The 12,466-nt window shown below is 45.6% G+C and overlaps 1 protein-coding gene across 1 annotated transcript in view; it reads right to left on the bottom strand.

Moving 5' to 3' along the window:
• Window positions 1-2,098: 2,098 nt before the first annotated feature.
• The window catches only part of B4GALNT4 (beta-1,4-N-acetyl-galactosaminyltransferase 4), a 334,646-nt gene continuing 324,278 nt past the window's right edge, over window positions 2,099-12,466 (bottom strand). The window contains exons 20-21 of the mRNA XM_029583102.1: window positions 7,217-7,343; window positions 2,099-3,000 (exon numbers count right to left, since the gene is read on the bottom strand). Coding sequence (XP_029438962.1) covers window positions 2,883-3,000; window positions 7,217-7,343 — 245 coding nt within the window. The 3' untranslated portion in view covers window positions 2,099-2,882. The remainder of the gene's footprint in view (window positions 3,001-7,216; window positions 7,344-12,466) is intronic.

Raw genomic sequence — 12,466 nt, 5'->3', positions numbered from 1 at the left:
TGTCTATGTAGAAACTGGTATTGTGTGCAAAGTCTTGCTGAAAGCAAAAAAATTTAAACTGGCTCATCACAGTCTGTTTCCATTTCTAGACTACATTAATATTCCCATATAGATTAGTAATTATATCTATTAATATTTACTGCTTTGATTCTCTTCACTTTCCTAAACTAATTCACCAGTACACTCTTAACTAGGTCTTGTTTTATCCCCTGAAGGCGTAAAGCACCTGCTACTTACTGTACAATGTGTGCATTATGATTTAGAAGATCCTATATTAACTGTTTAGATCTATATACAGTTTAATACTGGATCTATATTCTCGCATTTTTTGTTTTGTGCCCCAAGGGTTTAAGACTGATACCGAACTCAGAGCTTTTTAAAAAATCTGCAAGAAAGTTCAGAAAACATTTGCCTGTTAATCTGAGAGAAGCAGACACATTTCAGGAACTGATAAAAGAACAGCTGTTGGCAGTCTGTAATTTGTTTATAACTGATTCACTGTAAGTGATAATCACGATAATGATTATTGTCATCTTCATCTTCTCTGGTTATACATTGCCATTTGTTTAAATCAAGTGAGTAGTCACTGCTACTCTAAAATGAACCTCATTGTACACGAGAACAGGATGCTTACACAATCTAGAAAACATTGCCAGATACTAGAAGAACAACAGTGAGTCAGTCCCTGCTCTATAACACAACTCACAGAAAGAGGACATATGTTTGTGTGAGCATGGACGACAACAGCGTGGGCCAAGATCCCTCTCCTGCAACAGCCAATGACGGAAGGGCATACTAAGGAGGCCACGGCACTGCAAAATGCCAGAACCAAAGAGCTTGGGATATCAAAAACTTAATAGTTCCAAAAGAACCTCCTGAAAGGATCCAGCAGAGCTCCAAGCAAAATCAAAGGGTCTGTGGCGGTGGTCGAAAAAGCAGGTAGGTTGTTAGAAATTATTCAGAAAAGAATAGAGAATAAAACTACTATAATGCCTCTGTTGGATCCACCTTGAGTATTGTGGGCAGATCTGGTCACCGTGTTCTCAAGGCTAGGGGAAACTCCATGAAACTAATAAGTGGCAGGTTTAAAACAAATCAGAGAAAGCATTTTTTCCTCTCAATGCACAATTAAGCTGTGTAATTTGTTGCTGTCGAATGTAAGGCATCTAGCAAAACAGGGTGTTCAAAAAGGAGTTTTGACAAGTTCCTGGAGGAAAAGTCCATAAACTATTATTAGCCAGGCAGACTTAGGAAAGTCACTGTTTATCTCTGGGGGAATGAGCAAGGCGGCCTGGATCTATTCTTTGGGATAGGGTTGCCAACTGGTTCCAGATTTTCAGAACAGCTTGATCCAGTCCTGGTTTTACTTCCCCTGCATGCAGGTACTTATAATCTTGCTTTATTTAGGAAATGCAATAGGGAAATCAAAATAAGTCCCAGCATGCAGTGGGGTAAAAGCAGGACAAGATCGACCTGTCCTGAAAATCTGAAGCCAACTGAAAACCCTACTTTGGGATCCTGCTGGGTACTTGTGACCTGGCTTGACCACTGTCAAGAGACAGGATGCTGGGCTCGATAGACCTTTGGTTTTAACCCAGCATGGCATTTATATTCTTATGTCTGCGTACTGCTAAGAATGTCACAAATTTACTTTACTTTCAAATCTGACATCCTGCCATTCAAATATGATCCTGACTTGTAATCCTTGGTTTGAAATTCCAGTTCTTGTTTTATGATACAAATGCAAAGTGGTTTTAAATTGCACAACCACGGAAGTACACAAAGGTGGCAAATGAACGTTGTCTTATAGGATTCTGCTCTGTGGGATCTGTCCATCTCAGACACTTTCAAGCTCAAATAACGCTTCTCTATCTAGTCAAAAGCTGTTGTGAACCTGGAGAAAAATGTCAGATTTTAGTTGTAAGGGTACTGCCATATGATTTTGGACAGGTGGATGACTACACGCATGCTCCCCAGAATGCAAAGGTCCGACCGCCTACCTATCATTTTCTGGTTGTTTCTCTTGATGCAGATTTAAATTAAGAGAAGATGAAACAGGATTATGCTGGGTTGACATTTGCACCTTGATTTTTTTTTCTTTTTTTTGCTTTGGAATGGGTTATTGATTTAAAAGATTTGTTGCCAGTGATTTCCCTGGAGTTTCTGCAACATGCAGCTCCCTTTCATTTTGTAGATTATAGCCTATTGATTTTGCTTGGAATTGTATTGAATCCTTTCCTGAGCTTCTTCTGTTTTGTAAAATCTGTCTTTCCTATTAGCAGCTCCTTACCCCATCCTAGGTTCTGAACTGCAAAAAGCGTATCTAGCTGAGAAACCTAGGGCTCGGATAAGTATTTCTAGCATCAATCATTACCTGGTGGTGGGATTATGAGGGAGTAGTACAGAGTGAACGCTCTCCTTGCAATCTCAAGGATCATGAAGTGATGTTTTTAAATCCTGAATGCTTCTGTTGCTGCTGCTGCTGGTGATGAGGTTTGGCCTAACTGATTTCTCCAGCTCCCTCTGCTCACCTCTGTCTGATGGTAAAACCAGCAGCGAGTGCTGCATTACAGTACTGATGAGTTAAAAATCTGCAGGTCTCTACAGAACAAGAGTTCATAGCTTTGTTTCTCATAAAGATTAGTCTTTAAGAAAAATCACAAAAAAAAGAAATAAACATTTCCTTTTTTTTTTTTTAAAAACAAATTTAAAAAATATTCCAGTTCTAAAGTACCTCTTTTTACAGGTATCTATGAAGCCGCACCAGCAGTATGGGTAACTTTCCCTAGGCTTCAGGTACCCGGTTAACAATGACTGATAAAGAGAGGCTTTTTTTCCCAGCAGGCTGCACAGTTCTCCAGCAGTAATGGAAGCTTGCATGCTCATTCTTTGGGTGGCAAATTCTTACTCCGCGTGTTCCACATTCCCCGTTTAGAGTGATAGTAATGATAAAAGTTCCTGAGTCGTAAGCGCTCGACTTCCAGTCCATTCTGAAGCACCCTGAATATAGGGACACAAAGAGTGCATATGTTTTAGGAACTCATATTGATATCTGATATTCTCCATGGCACAAGCAACGATTTTTCAAATCTCAGAAAACAAGATAACTATATTCACAAAAATCCTCCCTCATATCAGAGTCTCTCCAAATCTTATGTATAGATTATTAATGAACTGGCTGTACTTTATTTTATTTTTTTTACTTACACACATGCTATACAGTCTCCGGCTGAGCTATACATAATTTTATATAGCATGCCGTTGGGCTCTCATCGTTAGGTTGCTTAATTTTCAAAGATGATAGGAAAGAATATTTCCACTTTTAACTGCTCTCCTAGTTTTGTACTACAAGGCTGTCCCAGTTTCAAAGGAGCTGGGCTTTTTTGATTAAATCATTATCTATATTTCTTTCATTACACTTACTTTACCCGCTCTGCCTCTCCTCAGCAATCATTGTTTTTGTCTTCACGTTGCTGGTGCATTTGGCATAACATTCAGTAATTCTGAAGAATGCCATTGTTGCATTTTCCTGCTTAATAATAGGGAAGAGCTCAGATAAACTGAACAGAAAGAACCCCAGCAGTGGGAGCTTTCTGGATAAGTAATATCATATGGAATTTCTAAGTATCATGTATTTAATTTATTTATTTAACACTTTTCTATACCGACCTTCATAGTAATGACCATATCAGATCGGTTTACATCGAACAGGGTAGAAACTGAAACAAAAATAAACATATGAACGGAGGCGGCAAAGTTACATTCAACAAGGAGGGTGAACTTGGAGGCTTAATCAGCTAGAAAGAGAGGCCTAGGATGACAGAAAACTAGTAATATAATACAATAAGGTGAGCAGGCTAGCGCTTAATGAACTTTGAGGTACAAGGTTCCATCGTTCATGAAGGGAATTAGGTCATCTAGTGTGTATCCGGGGGATCTGAGAAGGCTTGGCGGAAAAATGACAAAGCGCGGGACGTGCAGAGGAAAGGAAAGGCTAGAGTAAAAAGCCTAGACAATATAAGATAAGAGGTCGATTTTTAAGGCGTTACTTGGGGCAAAAATGCCCACATTCGCACGAATGTGGGGCTGCGCAAGAGCAACGCGGATTTTTAAAAGCCACGAAATACATGCGTACGTACCCGAGCGCGCATCAAAAATAAGAAGGCAGAAATGGGGCAGGGCATAAGAGCTCCAGGGCGGGGCCTACAGTTATGCATGTAACTCCGTATTTTAAAACCAGAGGCTGCAGCATGCGTTGGCTTATTATCCGTGTAACTTTACTGCTGCTCCAGAGGAGGAGCAAGTCTGTCACTCTCGAGTTTTAGGGCTTACAGGGCATGGTTTGGGTCAACTGGGGGCGTGAAGGATGAAGAACCAGAAGGTTTTGAAGACCTCAAAATTAACTGGGCAACCTGTCGGACAACTGGAAAACTGGGTTGTCCCTCACGCGAGCGTGCGTTTTAAAATCCGACTACATACGCGTGTAAAAGCTGGCAAAGTCCTAGGAAAGATCCGCGAGGTACGCTTTCTCGAGCAATTTCTTAAGGTTAGGTGCATACTTATGCGTGGGAGGTGTATTTTAAAACATACGCTCGCAAGTATGCACACATGTTTCAAACTGCAGCATGTGTCTGCTCGTGTGCCGATAGGTGCGTTTATGGGCGCAAGCGCACTTGTTTCAAAATCAGCCTGTAAGATTCTTTGCAAGTTGTGATACTTCCAATATCAAGATTTCATAAATACGGTGTGATATGCGAACTGTTGAGACTACATATATTCCCTCTTCAAATCTCACTGGTCTCGTCTTAAGAGGGAAGCCACATGATCTCAAAAGCTCATACACTGTACCATCTTTGTATAATTATGTTGGTCCAATGAAAAGTATCACAGCCTATAAAAAAAATCCAAGGTGGCTCCTGGAATTCAGCATCAACAGAAAACACAGAAAGCCGTTCTACAGTAAAAGCTTTTTAAGTATATTCGAAGCAAAAAGCCTGTGACGGAGTCATTTGGGTTGCTAGATGACCAAGGGATAAAAGGGGTGCACAGGGAGGCAAGGAAACAGCAGAAAAACTAAATTCATTCTTTGCTGTTTTCATGGAGGAGAATGTCGGGGTGATACCCAAACCAAAACATTTTTTGATGGTGCTGACCCTCGAGAGGCTAAGCAAAATTATTGTGAAACTGTAGGATGTAATAAATCACACCGATAGATTAAAAAACAACAAATCACTGGGACCAAATGGTATTCACGCCAGAGTACGGAAGGAACTCAGATATGAAACTGAAAACCTTTTTCTGGTGATTTGCAACCTATCAGTTAAAACAACCACGGTACCTGAAAATTAAAGGGTGGACAATGTAATGCCAATTTTTAAAAAGGGCTTCGGGGTGATCCAGAAAACTAGACTGGTGAGCCTGATGTTGGTGCCAGGCAAAATGGTAGACGCTATTCTTAAAAATAAAATTACTGATCATATAAGTTGACTTGGTTTTAATAGGGGAGAGTTAAAATGGATTTTGCAAAAGGAAGTCTTGCCTTAAAAAACATGTGGATAAAGGTGAGCTGGTTGCTATAGTGTATTTGGATTTTCAGAAGGCATTTGACAAGATCCATTGTAAAAGACGCGTAAGTAAATTGGGAGGTCATGGGATCAGAGGCAGTGTCCTATTGTGGACAGGTATCTCGAAAAAAGACAGGAAGTAGAGAGCAAGACTAAATGGTCAGTTTTCCAAATGAAGAAAGGTTGTTAGTGGAGTGCCCCAGGGATCTTTACTGGGAACCTGTGCTATTCTGCATATTCAGAAATGATCTGAACAATTAGTGAGGCGATCAAATTTGCAGACGACACAAAATTGTTTCGAGTTGTTAAAACAGCAGCAGATTGTGAGGAAATGCAGAAGGACCTTGTGATACTAGGAAACTGGGCATCCAAAGGGCAGATGCAATTTATTGTGGCCAAATGTAAAAGTAACGCACGTAGGGAAAAATAATCCCAACTACAGGTACACGATGCTGGGATCTGTGTTAGGAGTTACCAAGCAGCAAAAGGACCTTGGAGACCTTATGGACAAAACCTTGAAATCTTCTGCTCAAAGTGTGGCGGCAGTCAGAAAAATCAAATATAATGTTAGGAACTATTTGGAATAGAATAGAGAACAATGCTGAAAATATCATAGTGCCTTTGTGTTATTTACCCTTTCAAAGAACACTAGGCTTAGGGGTATATACCATGAAACGAGCAACCAGCGGATTTAAATCAAATCATAGAAATATTTTTCACTGGGTGCACAATAAGCTTCGGAATCTGTTGCCAGAGGATGTGGTCAAGGCGCCTAACATAGTTGGGTTCAAAAGAGGGTTAGACAAGTTCCTGAAGGAAAAAAAAATCCATAAACAGTTACTAGCCAGGCAGACTTGGCAAACCCAGCGCTTATCCCTGGGGGTGAGATCAACTAGTGGGGATCTGCCACATACAACCAAATGATCCTAAAGATTCTGCTTAAATGATCTGTGCCTGAGCTCTGGTGATTCCTCCAGAAGCCTCCCCCTCCCCCTCCTTTTCAATACAGCAGGTAGTATTGTATTTTAATTTTTTATTTACACATTTTCATATCCCACAAATCGACTACAGGATTGATCAGTGCACCAGAATGCTGTGGTTTAGAAAACATGTTATTTGCTAGAATTGTAAGGCAAGTATTACCTGATCAGTACAACTAGTATAGCTCCTCCCTCAGGCACAGCCCAGTAAGAAAAGTGTAAAACAGAAGAAAGCATCGGTGGTTCTCAACTTGATTGTCTTAGACATAATGAATATGCATGAGATACATTTACAGGTGGGTCCTTGAGGACTGGCTAGAGAAACACTGACCTGCGTGTACACCTCTAACATCCTTTCACTTGTAGCCTCTTGGATACCAATTATGGTGCTCAGCAGTGACAAATAGTTCTGGTCTCGGGGTAAGCAGGCTATGCAAATTATCCTTCCTTTTAGCACCAATGTTTGCAAATCCATCATTGTGGCGATCCAATGCCAATCAGACCTATTTGCAGCCTTCGTATATCAAAGTTGGGAATCCTTGCTCTGGATAGCAGTTCTTCTCTCGACCATTCCTCCTCAACTTGATCTATATTAACTTAATTAGGTGGTGAAATAAATAACTAGAACCAGTGCAGAGTTTACTGCTGCTGTACCAGTCCTGTAAGATTTACCTGTCTAACAGCTCCCAGTCCTCTCCACCCCAGCGATCCCGGAACTCTTCCGTGTTCATCCCGCCAACCTTATCGAAGTCTGATTTGTAGATTCCAAACAAGCCAAAACCATTGACCTCCCAGTACCCTAAGAGCAGGCGGAGAGAAACAAAAGTAAAAGTCTGAGAGGAAGAAAGGTTGAAAAGTCCGCCCACAATGGGAGAGTAGGGGAGGGGGACAGGACGTGGGAAGAGTACAGAAAGACAGTGTGTGCTGAAAGCATCGCCGAAAACAGGAACCACCACAGCCCAAGACCAGCTTCTGCTGTTCTACTGGTGTGCACTGTCCTTTGCTGGAAACCAAACAGTATTATACCTTCCAGTGTAGAACTTAGAGGCTCAGATTTAAGTTCCGGCACAAAACGCACCAAAAAAAAAAAAAGTCAGCTTGGCAGAATTTTGGAATATTATACTTTTTGTTTAAGAATTTAATTTCCTCCAAATTCTAGAAAACAAACACACTAAAAAATAATTATGCCAAAAGCTTTGTTAAAAGAGCAGTGGAACCTTTGCCTGATTCTTAAGTTTGACTTTTCGGGTAAAATCAGTGTGGATGCCAGGACAGAAATAAAGGAAAATTAAAAAAATGAAGCCTTGTTATAGGACTAGCCTTTAAGAGCTATACTCCCTTCATTAGGTAAAAATAGAGGGGTGAATTCTGCATGGAAAGTTAGCATATGTGTTGAGCTGGAGAAAATCCGGATGTGGATCCTTGGGCCGACCGGCCCGAGGGAACAGTCAGTAGGCAGAACTCCCACTGGGCAATAGGATCTTCACCTGGAAACCCGAGACTCCTCCAGAGGAGCTGTGGGAGCCCGGGTTGCTAGGACTTAGGAGACTTCGCCCTGGAAGCCCGAGGTCCCCCCAGGAGGAGCCCGTAGGGACCCGGACCGCTGGGACTTAGGCGAGAACGAAGAAACCCAGGAGTGGAATCCGGACTGGAGTCTGGGCAGGCAGCGAGCGAGCAGAAGTCGGGGTCACGAACCGAGGTCAGGACAGGCTGAAGATAAGCAGGGTCAAACTACGAACCGGAGTCAAGGCAGGTAACAGGCAAGCGGAGTCAGGCAAACCGTGGTCAAGGCAGGTAGCAGGCAGGCGGAGTCAGGCAATCCGTGGTCAAGGCAGGTAACAGGCAAGCGGAGTCAGGCAATCCGTGGTCAAGGCAGGTAGCAGGCAAGTGGAGTCAGGCAAAGCGGAGTCAGGCAGGTCACAGGCAATCCAGGAACGCAACTTAGAACTACCGGAAGTAGTGAACCTCGTTGCAAGGCAAAGAAGAGAAGGGACTGCAGGGCTTAAATAGCCCTGCAGCGTCTGACGTCAGAGAAGGAAGGAGCCGGGTTTTCCCGCGCTGGTCCCTTTAAAACCGGAGGTCAGCCGCGCGCGCGCGCCTGGGGGCGGGGCTGGCCGTGAGAGCACGCCAGCGGCAGCGTGGGAGCCGGCGCATGGCGCCCGAAGGCCCTGCAGGCCCGCGGAGGATCGGAACGGCTGGAGGAAGCGGCGGCCGGGGTCCTGAGCCCGCGGAACGCGGCAGCTCCCCGGGACCAGGGAAGAAGGTAAGGTCTCGGGCGCCACCGTGGCGACCGAGACCGCAACAGTACCCCCCTTCTTACGCCCCCTCCGCCAAGGGCCAGGTTTCCCGGGATGGTCCAGATGAAATTGAGTGAGCAATGATTTGTCCAAGATGTTCCGAGCTGGTTCCCAAGAGTCCTCCTCGGAGCCACACCCCTCCCATGCCAGCAGGTATTCCCAGCGACGGGCATGGAAGCGAACGTCCAAGACTTCTCGTACCTGATACGTAGTCTCTGTAGACATAGGAGATGATAGTGCGTCTGTGGAGGGATGATGGTACCGGGACAGTACCACTGGTTTCAGCAAAGATACGTGAAACACGTTATGGATGCGAAGTGAAGACGGAAGGCGAAGTCTGTAGGAAACGGTACCAATACGCTCCGCAACCTGAAAAGGCCCACAGTATCGAGGAGCCAACTTACGAGAGCGGTTAGGTAGTTGGAGGTTCCGAGTGCTTAACCACACTTTGGTACCTGGCAGAAAAACTGGCGCTGGTCGTCGATGACGGTTGGTATACTGCTGGGACCTTTTTGCTGCGGTGTTCAGTTTGAGTTGAATCCTCTTCCAGAGATGATGCACTTGACGTGATGGTTAAGGCAGCTGGCGATGGAATGGAAATAGGAAGCGGCAAAGGAGGCCTTGGGTGACGTCCATACACAATCTGGAAAGGGGTTTGTCCTGTGGCAGCATGGGTATGGTTGTTGTAGGCGAACTCTGCCCAAGGCAGGAGAGAAGTCCAGTTATTCCCTTTTTCGGAGATAAAACTGCGGAGGAAAGTTTTAAGAGTGCGGTTCGTGCGCTCCGTCTGACCATTAGTCTGGGGGTGAAAGGCCGTGGATAAATTTAATTGGACCCCAAATTTCCTGCAAAGGGCACGCCAAAAATGAGCCGTAAACTGTGGCCCTCGATCCGATACGATACTCTGTGGTAGACCGTGAACCCAGAAGACGTGTGTAGTAAACAGGAGTGCGAGTTCAGGTGCAGAGGGCAGCTTAGGCAAGGGTACCAGGCGAATCATCTTAGAAAAACGGTCTACCGTTACCCAAATCACCGTATTACCTTCCGAGGGGGGCAGATCCACTACAAAGTCCGTGGCTATGTGGGACCATGGTTCCACGGGAATAGGCAGCGGCTGCAGGAGGCCCCAGGGCCGACCACTAGGCGGTTTTTGCCGGGCACATACTGGGCATGAGTCAACATATACTCGGACATCTTGTCGCATTCGAGGCCACCAGTAATAGCGGCTAAGCAGGTCGAGCGTCCTCTCCCTGCCGGCGTGACCCCCTGAAAGTGAGTCATGGGCCCAAGCTAACACCCTTCTGCGGTCTTTGTGGGAAACCACCACTCGTCCTAGGGTGGAAACTGTGGTGCTAGCTAACTGGATTTTAGCGGGATCAATAATGTGTTGTGGGAGGTCTTCCTTCTCCTCCTGAAGTTCATAACAGGAGAGCGCGTCAGCCCGTACATTCTTCAAGGCGGGTCGGTACTTCAGAATGAAATTAAAACGGTTAAAGAAAAGGGACCATCGTGCTTGTCGAAGATTAAGACGTTGGGCCTGATTAAGGAACTCCAGGTTCTTGTGATCTGTATAAATTGTAACCGGATGAAGAGAGCCCTCCAACCACTGTCTCCATTCCTCCAGCGCAAGTTTGACAGCCAGCAACTCCTTATCCCCAATACCGTAATTGCACTCGGCTGAGGAGAACTTCTTAGAAAAATAGGAGCAGGGTAGGAGATGTCCGGAGTTAGAGACTTGTGAGAGGACCGCTCCCACAGCAATGTTAGAGGCATCGACCTCGACAAAGAATGGCCGTGTTGGATCTGGGTGACGTAAACAGGTATCCTGGAGGAACGCCTTCTTTAATTGTTTGAAAGCCTCACAAGCTCCCTCAGGCCAAAGGCGAGTGTTTGCCCCTTTCCGAGTTAGCGCGGTTAAAGGTGCCACCAAGCGAGAGTACTGAGGAATAAAGTGTCTATAGAAGTTAGCAAACCCCAAAAAGCGTTGTAATGCTTTTAACCCCTCAGGTCGGGGCCACTTCCTGATGGCGGATACCTTGCTGGGGTCCATCCGGAAACCCGTAGAAGACACTATAAACCCGAGGAAGGGTAATGACTCTTGTTCAAAGAGACATTTTTCGAACTTAGCATACAAATGGTGGTCTCGTAAAATCTGGAGTACTTGTCTCACATGTTGCCGATGGGAAGCAAGATCCGGGGAGTGTATAAGAACGTCGTCCAAATAGACGATCACGCAGGAATGCAATAAGTCACGCAGAACCTCATTCATCAAGTGCTGGAATACAGCGGGAGCGTTGCACAGTCCAAACGGCATTACTAGATATTCATAATGGCCGTCCCGGGTGTTGAACGCCGTCTTCCATTCGTCCCCGGGGCGGATTCGAACCAGATTATATGCGCCGCGGAGGTCCAATTTAGTGAAGACTTGCGCTCCTTGGAGTCTGTCCAACAACTCCGGAATGAGGGGAAGCGGGTACCGGTTCTTCTTGGTGATAGCATTGAGGCCACGGTAATCAATGCAAGGCCGCAAGCCTCCGTCTTTTTTATCAACAAAAAAGAAACCTGCTCCGGCGGGAGACTTGGAAGGGCGTATGAAGCCCTTAGCCAGATTCTCGGAGATATATTCGGACATGGCCCGGGTCTCTGGCTGAGACAAAGGATAAACTCGTCCCCGGGGGGGAGTAATACCTGGAAGCAACTCTATGGCACAGTCAAAAGGTCGGTGTTGCGGTAACAATTCCGCTTTTTCCTTGGAAAAGACATCCTGAAAGTCAGCATACGGAGCCGGTAATACCGGTACGGTGTGGGCCAGCGGAATCCGTTGGAATCTTTTCGCTTGGAGACAGGATTGGAAACACTCCGAACTCCACTGGGTAATCTGAAAATCTTTCCAGCGAATCACAGGAGAGTGTTTCTGAAGCCAGGGTAACCCGAGAACTACCGGATGTACAGCTCTCTCCAACACTAGCAAGGAAATCTCCTCGGTGTGTAACAAGCCCGTCTGCAAAATCAACGGGACGGTCTCGGTGGAGATGCACCCTGATAAAGGAGTACCCTGAATAGAGGTTATCCGCAAGGCAGGAGTCCTAGGTCGCGTAGAGAGATTCAACTGTTGCACCAACTCTTTAGTAATGAAGTTGCCTCCAGCCCCGGAGTCAACTAGGGCTTGCGTGAGGAAGGAACCACCTGGATATTCCAAGGTTACCGGTATAGTACATTGAGGAGCAGGACTAAGGCAGCCTAGGGGACACTCCTCCCTTACACCTAGGCGCGGGAGTTTTCCGCCCGTTCTTTACACTGGGCAAGGTAGTGGCCCTTTCCTCCACAGTACAGGCACAGTCTTAAGTCCCGGCGTCGCTGCCTTTCCTCGGGTGATAAAGACGAACGACCCACTTGCATGGGCTCGTCAGAGGCAGTTGCAGGTGAAGATGTAGTTCCTCGCGACCCCGAACTCGAATTCGAGGACCTGGGAGTCACAGACGTCGAACATCGGAAAGGACGCCCCTCTTTCGCCCTCTGCTGCAAACGCCGATCAATTCGACCTGCTAAGTCAATCAGGGAACTCAGGGTCTCCGGCAGGTCCCGAGCCGCTAGCTCGTCCTTAATACGACCGGCTAAGCCCTCC

Source organism: Rhinatrema bivittatum, chromosome 17, assembly GCF_901001135.1.
Source record: "Rhinatrema bivittatum chromosome 17, aRhiBiv1.1, whole genome shotgun sequence".
NCBI lineage: Eukaryota > Metazoa > Chordata > Amphibia > Gymnophiona > Rhinatrematidae > Rhinatrema > Rhinatrema bivittatum.
This window is presented reverse-complemented; position numbering and strand designations above follow the sequence as displayed.